General features: G+C 31.5%; 3 protein-coding genes across 4 annotated transcripts; all 3 read left to right on the top strand.

Moving 5' to 3' along the window:
- Positions 1 to 1,184: 1,184 nt before the first annotated feature.
- On the top strand, positions 1,185 to 3,885 carry LOC111316621 (heterogeneous nuclear ribonucleoprotein 1-like). 2 transcript variants are annotated; one of them, XM_022918644.2, is made up of 6 exons: positions 1,185 to 1,407; positions 1,825 to 1,865; positions 1,978 to 2,141; positions 2,264 to 2,363; positions 2,487 to 2,656; positions 3,068 to 3,885. In XM_022918644.2, exons 1-6 carry the CDS (start codon positions 1,292 to 1,294, stop codon positions 3,572 to 3,574), a joined length of 1,098 nt encoding a protein of 365 aa, XP_022774379.2. In that variant the 5' UTR covers positions 1,185 to 1,291; the 3' UTR covers positions 3,575 to 3,885. The 2 variants fall into 2 exon arrangements, with proteins under 2 accessions (XP_022774379.2, XP_022774380.2); XM_022918645.2 differs by lacking the exon at positions 1,825 to 1,865 and having other exon boundaries at positions 1,206 to 1,407.
- A 787-nt stretch (positions 3,886 to 4,672) lies between these two features.
- LOC111317328 (uncharacterized) lies at positions 4,673 to 7,982 on the top strand. Its single transcript, XM_022919786.2, has 3 exons — positions 4,673 to 4,800; positions 4,919 to 5,029; positions 7,689 to 7,982. Exons 1-3 carry the CDS (start codon positions 4,759 to 4,761, stop codon positions 7,866 to 7,868), a joined length of 333 nt encoding a protein of 110 aa, XP_022775521.2. The 5' UTR covers positions 4,673 to 4,758; the 3' UTR covers positions 7,869 to 7,982.
- Positions 7,983 to 11,140: 3,158 nt separating this feature from the next.
- LOC111315915 (protein kinase PVPK-1-like) lies at positions 11,141 to 14,766 on the top strand. Its single transcript, XM_089753365.1, has 3 exons — positions 11,141 to 11,589; positions 11,987 to 13,005; positions 13,674 to 14,766. Exons 2-3 carry the CDS (start codon positions 12,005 to 12,007, stop codon positions 14,545 to 14,547), a joined length of 1,875 nt encoding a protein of 624 aa, XP_089609491.1. The 5' UTR covers positions 11,141 to 11,589; positions 11,987 to 12,004; the 3' UTR covers positions 14,548 to 14,766.
- The last annotated feature ends 65 nt before the right edge of the window (positions 14,767 to 14,831 follow it).

Raw genomic sequence — 14,831 nt, 5'->3', positions numbered from 1 at the left:
CAAAAAAAAAAGATTAAAATTACATAAATTGGAAAATAGATTAAATTTACCTGATGAGAAAGCCGTGAGAGTGAGGAAGACCCGAGGCGAACGATTGGCTTTACTCTGGGCTTCAGTTTTTCGTCGGTCTCGCTTTTCTCTTTAGTTTCGGACATGGTTGGAGAGCTTTGATTTGGTGATTAAAATTAGACGTTGAAACTGAGAGATTACACTAGCAATCTTCTCAGTATGAACTGTGAAGAGCTAAAATGAGGGAGCGGAGCTTGGAAGGGCCGCCGAGGAATGGAAGAAATGGAAATCTTCGAGCTTGGAAGAGAAATGGATCGGATCGGAGGAGAGTGATTCCAGGAGGGTTGTTTTCGGCCCGTCTAGCCTTTTTTTTTTTTTACTTTTTGCTGATTAACCGGCCCATTTTTTTTATGATATATAAGCTTTTTTTTTTTTTTGCTTTTCTACAATAATAAAAAATAAAATGAGTTAAAATATAAAAATTAAATTTTATAAAAAAATATGTAATTCTTATCCATAAAAACTGTTATGAACTGACTTTTTTAAATTACAATTTAAAACAAATTAACATTTTGATCTTATAGTTTACTTCTAATAATAATTTATTAATTTTCTATTAATTATTTGAAATAATTATATTTTGACAATTACATCATCAATATCTACACAAAAATTTATACATTTTTTGTGCAAAAAAATTTTAAATTATTTCTTAATTTGTGCAAGGATCATGCTAAGCTTTTTTATATTGTTTCAATTTTATTGAATGTATCCTAAAAAAAAATTTAAAATATGTGTTAGTCTCTTAAAAAATTACATTGACTATGCTAAAGTTTTGTTGTTCAATACAATCTCATCAAAATCAATTAATAAATGTTTGTTCAATTTTTTTTTATATATTTAAAATTTTAAGTGTTTAAAAAAATGAATTTTCACATTTTTATAACTAAAATTAAATTTCCAATGCTACCATTGAAGTTAGATTATTTACAGATTTAATTAAATTGATTTTAATTATTATATATTCTTTGTTTAAAACAACTTCCAAGAAAAAAAAATTAAAAATTGTCCCCAGAAAATAGATAAATTTCTTGCATTAATAACTTTCTTTGTTTAGCCAATAACAACTGTTGGTGCTTTCTATTTCAAGGGTTTTATTTGTAATTTTTAGGGCTTTCCTTTCGTTTCAAAGGTTCAAAGGTTCAAAGTTGAAACTACAAAGCAAATAATTTTAGGGCTAAAGTTTCTTCCTTTTCGTCTCTCCCAAATTTCGACTCTGCCAATGGACCCTCGAGACGGTGAAGCAATTCTTGACAGCGAAACCAACGATTTCAGATCATCTGGCCATCCCGATGATGACAAGTCTCACCCTCTCACGGGAGATGGAGCCAGTCCTGGGTAAATTTCTTTTCCTTTTTTCTATTCGTTTCCTTAAAAACTGTAGGGAAAGTGAAGGAAAGTCTTGAGATTTTGGATTATCCATTACTTAATGACTAGTAAAACGAAATTTGACTGAAAACTAGAAAGTGTCGTTTTTTATATATATTTTTTAGATTTGCTCTGTTTGTTTCCTGGAAAAATGATAGAAAATAAAGGCACTTGAGGCTTTTCTTCAAATTTTATGCAAAGTTTGATATTGTATGTCGTTGGGAAAATATGATAAAAAGGAAAGAAGAGATATTAGGGTTTTTTTTTTTTAAGACTTCAATTTTTGTAGGATTATTTTGATATATTTAGGTATTTGTTCCTTTGAAAGGGTCACTTTTAGTATGTATACTTTGGAAGTGATTTATGATTGTATTCAATATTTTGCAGCAAAATATTTGTAGGAGGTTTAGCGAGAGAGACAAATTCTGGTTAGTTCTTTAGCTTGGTAGAGATTTTTCTTAATGTCTTGAATATTAGCATGAAATGGTGGCCTCACCCGTAGTCTCCATAACCATTTGGTGCTTTATTTATTTTATGCAGCACAATTTCTTGAGCATTTCGGTAAATATGGTGAAATTACGGATTCTGTGATAATGAAGGACCGAAAAACGGGACAGCCTCGTGGGTTCGGGTTTGTGACTTATGCAGAGTCTTCTGTAGTTGATAAAGTTATTGAGGACACTCATATTATTAACGGGAAGCAAGTAAGAATCAGCTTTAGTCTTAATGTTAAGTTGATTGTTCATTTCTTTACTGTAGTCCATTGCACACTACTTTAGTTATTGACTTGATGTACTGTTCTTTGTCTTGATTTTTGGCCTTCTAGGTAGAGATTAAGAGAACAATACCAAAAGGAGCGGCAGGAAGTAAGGATTTCAAGACTAGGAAGATTTTTGTTGGTGGAATCCCTTCAATTGTATCAGAAGGTGATACCTATCTTTTTCTTCTTTTAAATTATAACGGTGATTTTTTAGGGCATTTGACCAAAATGGTCTTGATTCATCATTGATGTTGTTGTAAGTGTTAATCTATTTGGTGCAAATGGGCAGATGAGTTCAAGGACTTCTTTTCACAATATGGAGAAGTCAAAGAACAGCAAATCATGCGGGATCATGCCACCAATCGTTCTCGTGGTTTTGGATTTATCACTTTTGAAACGGAGCAAGATGTTGATGATCTCTTGGACAAGGGAAACAAGATTGACTTTGCTGGAGCTCAGGTATGTAGATTGCCCATTAAATTGAGTAGATTTATCTATATTTTCTTCTAACAATGCTGTTGTCATAACTGACCCTTTATGGACCTTGAATAAATGAGACATACATGTTAATCAAATAACTTTTTTCTTTTTGATAATATTAACATAAAAAGTCCTCGTAATGAAGGTACTTTTTTGAAATACCACTGGTACCTATTTTTCGGGCTATCATTTTTTCTGGAGCTGTTATCAAGTGACAGCATTTCCATTGTTGTGTACCATTTTGCTTGATGGTCTTTACTTTTAGATGTTAAAAAAATGCTTCTCAGGATTCCTCTGTTGCTTTGCTTGTTTAATAGTACTACAATGGTCCTTTTTGATGAAAAATAGAAGGGTCTAAATGAGTCTCATGATATTTCTCTTTACTTGTAGGTGGAGATCAAAAGGGCAGAGCCAAAGAAACCAAACCCACCCCCACCTCCATCCAAACGATACAATGATTCTAGGACTGCATATGGTGGTGGATTTGGAGATGCGTATGGTAGATATGGAGATGGTGGATTTGGTAGTGGTGGTTATAGATCAGGTGGGGCTTATGGGGGTCGAGCTGGTGGTTATGGGGCATATGGGGGTGGTGAATTTGGTGGGTATGGAGGTTATGGTGGTGGTGGTATGGGGCCTTACAGGGGAGAGCCCTCCCTTGGATACTCGGGTCGTTATGGAGGAAATTTTAACCGAGGCTATGACGTAGGAGGTGGCTACGGAGGCCCTGGTGAATTTTATGGGGGATATGGTGCTGGTGGCTATGGTAGTAGCTATGGTACCGGCCTTGGCAGTGGCTATGGAGGTGGTGCTGCTGGTGGTGGAAGTTCTTTCTATGGAAGTCGAGGGGGATATAGTGGTGCGGGTAGTGGTCGATACCATCCTTATGGAAGATAGAAAGGTTGTTATTGAGAAAACCTCTCATGAGGTTATAAATGTTGTCTCATTTTGTACCTTGTAGCTCTGTCATGTCATTATTCTTAGTTTAGTTTCTCTCTTGTTTAGAGTCTTTCAGATGTGAGGTTCAGGGATTTGATCATCTACTTTACCCTTCAATTTTTAATTTAAGCTTGACTGTGAGAGCTAAGTAATCTGGTTTCTGTATTTCTTCTTTGATTGACATTAACATGCAAATTCTGCAAGCTGTAAGATTGATTCTTGATTGAATACAGCAGGCAAAAAAAAAAAAAAAAAAGAATTCTTTTCAATTTAGCTCCTATTTTCTTTCTGCTCCTTCCCTGTGCTCTTTTAAGTTTTACTGCTAAACCATGCATGTAATTCTATTTCTTTATTGAATTTGGAAATCGATAATTTTTTTAAACGAAGTATCATTAGCACAAACTGTTTTCAATGGTGCTTCCAATGTTTATAGAAATAAAATAAAAAAGCTAAAAATTTCTCAAATCTAGATTTTATTTCTAAATTTTAAAAATGTGGGAAAAGGCAAGTGATGCACTGTAGTGACAAATAGGCAAGCATTTTATTTTACTACCACACAATTTCCCAAAATATCTTATCAGACCTTGTGCCAACTAGGGTTGGCATATGATAAATTTTAATTCATTCAAACTCGATTATATAAGGTAATTTAAAAAAAAAAAAATTTAAGTTTCAGGTCAGATCAGATATTATTAAGAGAAAATCAGATTTGAGTTTTAAGTAAACTCTATTCGATCTGATTTTTTAATTATATATAATTATATAATTATATTTAAAAATAATATTTTATTAATTTTGAGTCGAATCGAATACGATTTATATAATATTGAGTTAAATCAGATTCAAATATTAAAAAAATTTAAAAAAAAATTTAGATCAAATCGAATTGAAACTTTTTTTATTATGAAATCGGATCGAATTCGAATTCGAAACGAAAAAACTCATCTTAATCTGATCCATTATCATCTTTAGTGTCAACATCGTAACTTTAGTTTTTTCATCTTAAAAAATTATCAATTAAAAACAAGAGAAAAAAATTTTATACAAAATAAATAAATAATCTTCAAAATTCTTGGCTCTTCTTCTTTGTTTCAAGTTTTAATTTCAACCCAAAAAAAGAAAAGGAAAAACCCAGAAAGAAAATGGCAAAGTTAGCAGCATCAAATTTAGGCACATATCAAAAGGTGAAAATTTTTCTTTCTTTCTTTTTTGTTTTTAAAAATATTTCCTTTTTGTTCTTCAAAAAAAAAAAAAAAGGAACCTGGGTGTCATTTACTTTACTGACAGACGCAGGGTTTGCAGGTAATCCGCAGAAGGAAAGAAAAAGTAAGAGAACATCACACTAATTACCCTTATAAAGTCATTGAAATTACACCCCCACCCAAGTCCCTTCGTGTTCGTTGCTTCACTCCTGTAAGTCCCGTCCCATTTTCTTGCCAGTAATTTACTGTCTTTTTTGTTGTCTTAATTTTTTTATCTAAAAATAAGTCATTTGGAACGTATGTGACTCAGACTCGGGGTGAGAGTCAGATCCATGTTTGTGTCCGACAATGTATATGTTCATGTTGTTCAAGCTTTTTCAAATATTTTAAGAGTCGGACTTAGGAATGTACTCAAACTGAGCCAAGTTAACATGATAAAATGTTTGAATAAGTTTGAATTTGATTTAAATTTAATTAAATTTTAATTTTTAAATTTAAATTTAATTTAAAATAAAAATTAAATTATTCGAATTTATTTAATTAAATTTATTTAATAAAAATAAATTTAATTTTCATATTTGATTTTAATGTATTTGAATTTGAATTCAAACTTAATATATATGTATAAATATATATAAATAAATAATAATTTTTTAATTAAAATAATAAATATATATAAATTTAAAAATTTGCTAACGAGCATTAGTCGAATCTTCATACCATGTCCGTACTTCAAGGAAATCGAAGAGGTGGAGCACATGGTTCAGAACTGTGTCTATTTTTACCTTACGATAGATTAAAAATGTGTGTTAAATTATGAAAAATATATATATATATGTATATAATGTTGGATTTAAAATCATACCCGTACTTGAATTGATATATATATTTATATTATATATAATGATAAAATAATAACTTTTAATTAAAATAATAAAAATATATTAAAATTTAAAAGTATTACTCTAACTAAGCATTAAAATATTTAAATTTGATTTACTCGATAAATTTAATTATTTAAATTTAAATTTGATCTAATAATAATTAAACTGAATTCAAATAATTTATAAAAATTAATGTATTATTTACAATCTTAATGAACTTTCATATCATATCCGTGCTTCGAGTAAAAGAACAAAGAGTTGGAGCATCATGATTCGAAATTGTATCTATTTTTGCCACATAATTTATCTTGCAATAGATTAAAAATGTTAGTATTAAATTAGGGAAAAAAATAATGTTGGATTTAAAATCATATGTTTTACAGTAGCTTATATTTATGGCATTCTTGATTTTTATTTTTTTGAAATTTAAGATCATTTAAACTAAGATCTAGAATAGAAGATATGTGGTGGCATTGTTAACTTCTTGTATATGAAGGCAAAGGCTTCTTGTTTTACTCAATTCCGAAGAAAGGTGTAAGGCTTTAAATTAAGGTATGACATTTTGGACTTTGGAGACTTAATTTTGTGATCGAGGATGTAATGAAGTAAATTGAAGTTGAAGGTGTGACGCCTTCAATCTCATTTTAAAAGAATATACAGATATGATATAATATATATGTAAAAATTTAAATTTAAATTTATAAGAAATTTTTTATAAGATAAAGTGAAGAGATTTCTAAGTCAAAATAGATAATATTTTATAAGTTAGATGCGGATCTTTATAAGTAGTATTAGAGCGATTATCAGTCGGATAAAAGTTGAGTTTTGTATTGTGCTTGATGGGAATGTCAAGTTTTAATAAAGAAATATTACGATACTCATAATCCTACATTGAAAAAATATGAATTTGTAAAACATCTTTTGTAAAATAAAATCGTGAAATTTTCAGATTAAAGTAGATAATATTTCACATATTAGGTATAAATCTCCACAAAAAATGTTCCAATACTGATCTTTTCTAAGCATTTTAGAGATTCTAGTTTGCTTAGGTGGAATTTAGCTCAATGTTTGGCAAAGTTTATGCAATGGCAAGCGTTTAAAAGCTGTTTCACAGTTGTAAATGTTGGATAGTTGACCAAATCAGATTGAATGATATGTTATCCGCTTTTGATGATCTCTTGTTTGTTCTTTTCCTTCTTTCCACTAATTTCGTATGATAATGATATTAGTCGCATGATGACAGCAAGACATTAAAAACTAATAATCAGGTCTAGATGAATGAAGTAAATGTAATGAACAATTTTCAACTGAAGAAACAGTAGTCAAAACAACAGAATGAGGTTCAAATAGGAAATGGAGATGCTAGGGACACTTTGTACTCCTTCTAAGCTTTAGATTTATAGTTGAATTTTCATACATATGGGTTGGTTACTGAGATCGAATTATGTTAAATTATTATTTTTTATATGTATGATATAATTTTACATTGATCCCGTTGTGGAATGCATTTCTATTTGAAAATCCCGACAAATCTTGTGCAAATTATGTTATGATTTGAAGGGTATAGGTATGCTATCAGGGAGATATATATGTTGTGTTCAGTTTTACATTATTGTTATTATTATTAATTTTGAAGTCAATTGTATATTTTATGCATGACTCATTAGAAGATGAAGATGGGTGGTCCATATATTGCTTGTAAATTTTCGGACAATGGAGCTATCTTGTTGTAAATGTCAAGGGACCTTCATCATGTGTTTCAGAAGCAGAAAAGCTAAGAATAAATAAGCCCTTATCTCTAATTCTAAGCACAAACCATACAGAACTTCAATGATCTATGTTCTTGTCAACATTGCTTCTCTGTTTAACCGGGAGGCGGGGACAGGTTTAGGGTTGCGAAACTAGGAAACCATTATGACATGATATCACAACTGAGGTATTTATGTTCGATTTCTGTCGGTTTTCTGATTGTTCCTTCTGTATCAGAATTTGCAATGTGGGGAGAGTGTGAAGATCGAAGGCCAAACTTATACGATCTCAGCTGTAACTCACCGGTACCAGCTTCGGAAAGGAAAGTATGAACCTAGTGAGAAGAGGCTTGATGTTCTGTCTACAGGGAGATACATCTTAAACTTATACCTTGAAAGCTTACTAGAACAGTCTTGATGAACACATTTATGTCTACTTACAGAATACAAAAGAAGCAGTTGGATAATACTTAACTAATGTAAATGAATCCTGCAATTGGATAATACTCGTGTTTTATATGTGTTAAAATTTAAAATTTAAAATTATTAAATAATAATGAACCACCAAACTAGTTATAGGATTAGAACTATAAGGATTTGACATTCATGGTAATTGGATTTTCATGTATTTTCAGGGAAAAAAGGACATTGCGATGCAAACATATGCACTGTAAGGATTTGACATCCATGATACATCAGCTGTTTCTGTCATGTTAGAAAAGTGCTCTACTCATGAGTGCAAGCATTATTTTCAAGTCCTAGATATTTTCATGTTCCATTTGTTTAACCCTAATATCTTAATCCAACACCTCTGAATAAATTGTACTTCAAATTTATGCAAAATTAGATCTTAAACTTAAATTAAACTAAACCTTTTTTATAATTTTATACGAATCATAAGACTCGTCAAATTTTTTTCGGTTATTTTATTTTGTTTTCGTTTATTAAACTTATGGTCGATTAAATTCTTATAAAGCATTAAAAATGACAACATTAACATTAAAATGTGTAAAAAAAATCAAGATCAAATAATCATTGCAATTATGACCATTCTTATATGTTGATAGAAAATGTAACATTTTTTTTTTAGAAATAATATTTTCACTCTCCAATTCATGCTTATAATAAACCTGGCTACAGGAGATAATATAAGCTTCTCTCCTAATGGAGGGAGCGAATGATTTCCTACATTGCACACTGAAAATGATTGTTGGAACATGTTTTATGTGATTGGGTGAAAGGGGTCCCACAGATTTTGGACCCTGACAACCAGTTATTACACGTGTCAACATCAGAATGCGTGATAGATACGGTTGGCAACATCAAACATCCCTTCAATCCCGCTAGGGACCGTCCAATTTTAGAGGAATTTCTCGTTACCGTCAGATCATCATAAGATTCTCTGGTCAAGAAGAAGGTTAGTTAATGGGACCCAATTCAAGGGGTACCCTTCAAAAAAAAGAAAGGCATTAGGGGGGATTTTGCACTACCCAACTACCCTATGCCAAACATCGACCCTACAAAATTCCTTAAAGACCCTTAAGTTGAGTCCCACACATGACCCTACAAAGAACATTGTAGGACCCTCCAGCTTGGCACTTGACAGATTGGACATTTATTTCCTATTTTTTTGGTATAAAGAGATTGGGTCAATTGTACAAAGATCGTCTTACCCCGTTAATTAAGGGCGTTAATTACTACTAAATGGATGAGAGGGTGCCCCTAAAAAAATAAAATCATGGGTTATGTCACCCGTGGGTGCATGGGAATTTCATGACAGCCGTCCATGTACCTCCCGTTTATGTCCACGTGCCCGCATGAGGAAAGCTTTCCTCGTTCCCGCCAAAAAATAATAATAAAATATAATAATTCATAAAATTACTATTAATTTTTATACTATTTAGTTACCCTTCAAAACTTAACGACTATAAAATTAAATAAAAATTTATTAGTATTTTTCATATAAATAAACTCATAATTTAAAGAGTTAAGATTTAAATTGAAATTTTATTAAATATTATCTTTTTAAAATAATTAAATAAACTAATTAAATTAATTTTCTAATTCTACAAATTCTTACATTGTGAATTTAGTTCTTCCCTTCTATTAATGTATGATTCAAAGCTGTCTGATAAAATCATTGTCAATAAAAAATACAAGTAAACAATTGATAGCTAAATTATATTATGTGTTGGAAATTATAAAAAAAATGTTTTCAAAATAATTTTTTTTTGTTGATCAGTGCTTTTGAATAATCAAAATTGATTGAAATTGAATTATTTTGTACCTAGTGATTGTGCTTAGATTTTCTTAAAATAAACTAAACAATCTTATCTCTTTACAATTTATAAATAAATTTTTTTTGCCCACAAAAAGTAATTTTATAAATCAAGTTTAAGAGTAAGCATTTTAATAACTTTTTAAAATGTTGTTGACACATAATAATTTTAGTTTTTTTATATATTTGAAATATAACTTTAATCTCAATTATCTTAAGCATAATAGCAATTTTTTATCCACTATCTATATATTTAAATCTTTACCCCAGTTCAAGTCTATCAAATAGAGGTTTCATCCAATTATATATTAGTTTATTGGTTGTTGCTTTGATTTATTTATTAATTTTTTATAATTTATTTTAAAAATTATATGATTATGATTGTAATTTTTAATAATACATGTAATTTTATAAAAATAATACAATCAATTTTTACTTATTAGTAGCTCATAACATTTTAAAATTTTTGTAAATTGAATGGTAATATAGATAAAACTATAATAACTCAAACAAAATTTTTATAAAATCTAGATTAATTTAGTTAGCTCATATCATCCTTTATGGTAATATTTATCATATATGATATTCAAATTTTAATGTCTTTAAATTTTTATTTTTTATCTGCAACTTTTTTCTATTAAAACTTATAATTTTTATGTCACTTATTATAAAGTCACATGTATTATTGCTAGAAAAAAAGTACTAGCACTAAACATCAAAGTTTTTATTAAAAAAAAAATGAAAGGAGTTGGTTTATAAAAATAAATTAAAATTTAAAGGATATAGTTGTGTTATTAATTTCAAAGCCAATAAAAAAAATAAAAAGTATATGTAGCTCATAACACATAAAAAGTTTTTTAAAATTATTTTTAAAATTATATGATTATGATTGTAATTTTTAATAATACATGTAATTTTATAAAAATAATACAATCAATTTTTATCTATCATCAATATATGTAGCTCATAACATTTTAAATTTTTTGTAAATTGAATGGTATAATAGATAAAACTATAATAACTCGATATAATTTTTATGAAATCATGATTAATTTAATTAATTTATATCATCATTCATGATAATCTTTTATTCTATGATCAAATTACAATGTAATCTTTATGTCACTTATTATAAAAGTTACATGATTTATTGCTAGAAAATAGCACTAGTATTAAACATCAAAGGAGTTGTTTTATAGAAATAAATTAAAATTTAAAGGATTTAGTTGTGTTATTAATTTCAAAGCAAAAAAAAAAAAAAAAAAAGACCACCCCATTTGAAGGCTTCATTTGCATTGAAAACAGTACTTGAATGGTTAGAGGCAAAAGTTGGCACTGGGAGGAAGGGAGGTTATCAAAAAGTGGGGTGGCCCAAATTTAAGCCATCTGACATCTGTTTCCACTTAGAACTTACCAAAACAAGAACAAGAAAGTGAGGAACCAAAGCAATGGAGAGAGAGAGAATCCAAGCAAGAAGCTTTATTTATTTATTTATTTATATTTATTCATTTTTATTTTTTGCTTGAGACATGAGATGAGAGGAAACAAAACAATCCAATGATAAAGACGGCTTTAAGCTTTGCTTTGCTTGTTAAGTTAGCTTTGTTTTTCCTCTTAACAGAACATAAATTTTCATTCATTATTAAAAGTTAAAAATAAAAAAACAAAAGTTATTATCATTGTTTTCTTTCTAAATCTCTTTCTTTCTCTTTCTCTTCTTGTTTGGATCGGATCTGGAATAGCTTCTTTGGAGAAAAGAAACACAAGAACAAGGCAAGAACGGCTATTTTCCTTTCTTGGTTTTTCATTTCATGAAAGATTTCACCGGTGTCCTGCACTCTTTTCTCTGTTCTATGATCAGGTAACTTGGTTTTGGCCTCTTTTAAGTTCTTTCTTTCCTGGGTTCTTTTCTTTTCTTTTGCTTTATTGGTCAAGTTTGTATTTTTTGCATTTCTTCTTCATTTTCATGTATTTTTCTTCGTAAGACAAGTTTGCATTTTAACTCTTGAAAAGAAGAAAAGTTTTCATTTTTGGGTTCTTGTGAAACTTCAAAGGTTATGTTTCTTTTTTTAGTTTTGGCTATGCTTCCAAGGGTTGGAAATTTAATTTCTTGCTTTGACCATTTGTATTTTGTAACGGTTGTTTTTGTGTTTTGGGACATTGAAGTTGGAAGATTCTATAATTAATGGCTTTCACATAGAGTTATTATCTAGAGGAAAGGGTTTGGTTTAAATTGGACTTTGGTTTGGCCGTGGTAGGTGTTGTTGAATTGTTCAATGGAATCACTTGTTATTTCTTCATCAAAGAGTCACAATCCTGGTTCTGCTATAATCAACAATAACCCTCCTTCAACATCTGGGACGCCTAGGCCTTCTCGGCCTCCATCTGCCAAACAATCCAGAAATGAAGGGCTTTCTTCTACATCCCATGTAGCTACTCTTAATCATGGAGTAAGGATTGTTCGACATCCTAATGGTTCTATAGGCTATCAAAAGCATTCATACAAAACAGCCTATGACAACATGCAGAAAAAGATTTTGGCAGTGGAAAGCAAATCTTCCATCAAACATCCCATTGACGGTCATAAGACTTCTAATTCAAGTGGTTCATTGGAATCCGAAAATATGGAAAGTGTGAATAACCATATTGTATCTCATTCAGGAACAAGCGTTTGTCCTAGTCTTTCAAATAGTATGTGCACTGGTACACTTTATGCTGAAGCCAAACAAAGTTTCACCAACAAAGAAGTTAGTGAATGTGCAAGCAGTGTCAAAAAGTCTGGTGAAAGTGGTGAAGTGAGTAGGAAGACAAGCATCTATAGAGGGAGCACTGGCAGTGATGTTAGTGATGAAAGCAACTCTAGTTGTCTAAGCAGTGCCATCTACAAACCCCACAAAGCAAATGATATAAGATGGGAAGCAATTCAAGTTGTCAGATCTCGAAAGGGGGACTTGAACTTTAAGCACTTTAGGGTGCTGAGAAGACTGGGATGTGGGGATATAGGCAGTGTTTATCTATCAGAATTGACTGGCACTAAAACTTATTTTGCCATGAAGGTTATGGATAAAGCTCTTTTGGCAAGTCGTAAGAAGCTTCTCAGAGCCCAGACAGAGAGAGAGATTCTACAATCTCTGGATCATCCCTTCTTACCCACCTTGTATACACACTTTGAGACAGAGAAGCTTTCTTGCTTGGTGATGGAGTTCTGCCCCGGAGGAGATTTGCACGCTCTCAGGCAAAGACAACCTGGAAAGTACTTTTCAGAGCAAGCTGCCAGGTTAGTTAGTGGTCTTCTTCTCCTTATTCATTACTCTTTATACTCAAGTCTGCATTATTACATCTTTAATTTATCTGCTGCATGTATTTAAGATTTCTTATGGAAACCCATGGATCCGTTTCCTGTTAACTCCCTCTAGGGCTCAATTGCCCTATCAAATGTACAATAGGATGCTGCTAGGAAATTGATGTTACACTTTTGTTGTTAACACAATAAGAATAAGAAACCTTCTTTGTTATCTGAAAATTAGAATAACTTGTATCTGGTTACTCTTATCCAAATCCATGACATTATCATCTCTAGTTGGGCACCATGGAATCCTGAGATGCCACCCTGTATCTAAACACTCCTTTTGGCAGTTCTTCAAGTTATTAGGCAGTATGACATTTATATTTGTCAACAACATCTTCTCTGGGTCTGTTTATGGATCCCCCATATTTGTCTTGTTAATTCAGGTTTCTTCATCATATCAGATGTTTAAGGAAGTATTTTATTGTTCTTATCCCTCTGCTCTAGGATTTACAGTTTGCAGTTTGAAATAAGCTGCGTTCTTCAGTAAATCAGATGATAATGCGGCCTGATATGGATCAATTGCAGTAGAAAGATTAAAGCCAAGTAATTACTACTAATTATTATCATCCATCTTGATCTTTTCTGTTGGTCTGCAGATTTTACGTGGCAGAAGTTCTCCTTGCTTTGGAGTATCTACACATGCTTGGGATCATTTACAGAGACCTTAAGCCAGAGAATGTTTTGGTGAGAGAAGATGGACACATAATGCTTTCAGATTTTGACCTCTCTCTTAGATGTGCTGTCTCTCCTACTTTGGTCAAATCTTCAAACTCAACCCTGGAATCAAAAAATTCAGTATACTGTGCTCAGCCTGCATGCATTGAGCCAACTTGTGTAATGCAGCCAGATTGTATCCAACCTGCATGTTTTGGACCACGTTTTTTTTCAAGCAAGCCCAAGAAAGAAAAGAAATGTAAAATAAAGAATGAAACAAATCATCAAGTGAGTCCTCTTCCTGAGCTCATTGCAGAACCTACCAATGCTCGATCAATGTCCTTTGTGGGCACTCATGAGTACTTGGCACCTGAGATCATTAAAGGTGAAGGCCATGGAAGTGCGGTAGATTGGTGGACATTTGGGATCTTTCTATATGAACTTTTGTTTGGTAAAACTCCATTCAAGGGGACAGGGAACCGGGCAACTCTCTTCAATGTGGTTGGCCAGCCCTTGAGATTTCCAGATTATCCTAATGTGAGCTTTGCTGCTAAGGACTTGATCAGAGGTTTACTTGTAAAGGAACCACAGCATCGGCTTGCTTATAGGCGTGGGGCAACTGAAGTTAAACAGCACCCATTCTTTCTGAGTGTAAATTGGGCACTCATTCGCTGTGCAAATCCACCAGAAGTGCCAAAGCAAGCTATGATGGACTTTTCTGCGGGAACTGACATGGCAAAAGTACCTACGAATGAAAAGGTTCCGCGTGTAGATGTGAATCCATCAGGTAATTATTTAGAGATTGATTTCTTTTGATTCTTGTGATTATTTTTCTTTCCTAGAAACAATGTTTCCACCACCTCAGTCGAATTGTGCTCCAATGGTTTGATCTTTTGCTCATGCAAGGAGCTATAAATTTTTAGTTCCTTTGGTAGCACATATGTTCTCTTTGAACTTGAAGCACTATAAACAGCACTGATAAATGCAAATGAATAGAAATGAGGAATGAAGCTGTTGCTCTATCTTTCTGATCCCAAAAATTTCTTGCATACTTCTATTCTAACTTATGTTTCATCAACACCGGTACGAAACCGTTGTCA

Source organism: Durio zibethinus, chromosome 24 (genome assembly GCF_047325235.1).
Source record: "Durio zibethinus cultivar Kanyao isolate XHJ-2024 chromosome 24, ASM4732523v1, whole genome shotgun sequence".
Taxonomy (NCBI): domain Eukaryota; kingdom Viridiplantae; phylum Streptophyta; class Magnoliopsida; order Malvales; family Malvaceae; genus Durio; species Durio zibethinus.
Note: the sequence above shows the minus strand (reverse complement) of the source record. Positions and strands in the feature narration are given on the sequence as shown.

Coding starts and splice junctions, on each gene's coding strand:
- LOC111317328 (XM_022919786.2), top strand. CDS start 4,759: ATGGCAAAGTTAGCAGCATCAAATTTAGGCACATATCAAAAG. Junction 4,801..4,918: donor ATTTAGGCACATATCAAAAG/GTGAAAATTTTT, acceptor CAGGGTTTGCAG/GTAATCCGCAGAAGGAAAGA. Junction 5,030..7,688: donor GTGTTCGTTGCTTCACTCCT/GTAAGTCCCGTC, acceptor CTTCTGTATCAG/AATTTGCAATGTGGGGAGAG.
- LOC111316621 (XM_022918644.2), top strand. CDS start 1,292: ATGGACCCTCGAGACGGTGAAGCAATTCTTGACAGCGAAACCAACGAT. Junction 1,408..1,824: donor GGAGATGGAGCCAGTCCTGG/GTAAATTTCTTT, acceptor AATATTTTGCAG/CAAAATATTTGTAGGAGGTT. Junction 2,142..2,263: donor ATATTATTAACGGGAAGCAA/GTAAGAATCAGC, acceptor TTGGCCTTCTAG/GTAGAGATTAAGAGAACAAT.
- LOC111315915 (XM_089753365.1), top strand. CDS start 12,005: ATGGAATCACTTGTTATTTCTTCATCAAAGAGTCACAATCCTGGTTCT. Junction 13,006..13,673: donor TTTTCAGAGCAAGCTGCCAG/GTTAGTTAGTGG, acceptor GTTGGTCTGCAG/ATTTTACGTGGCAGAAGTTC.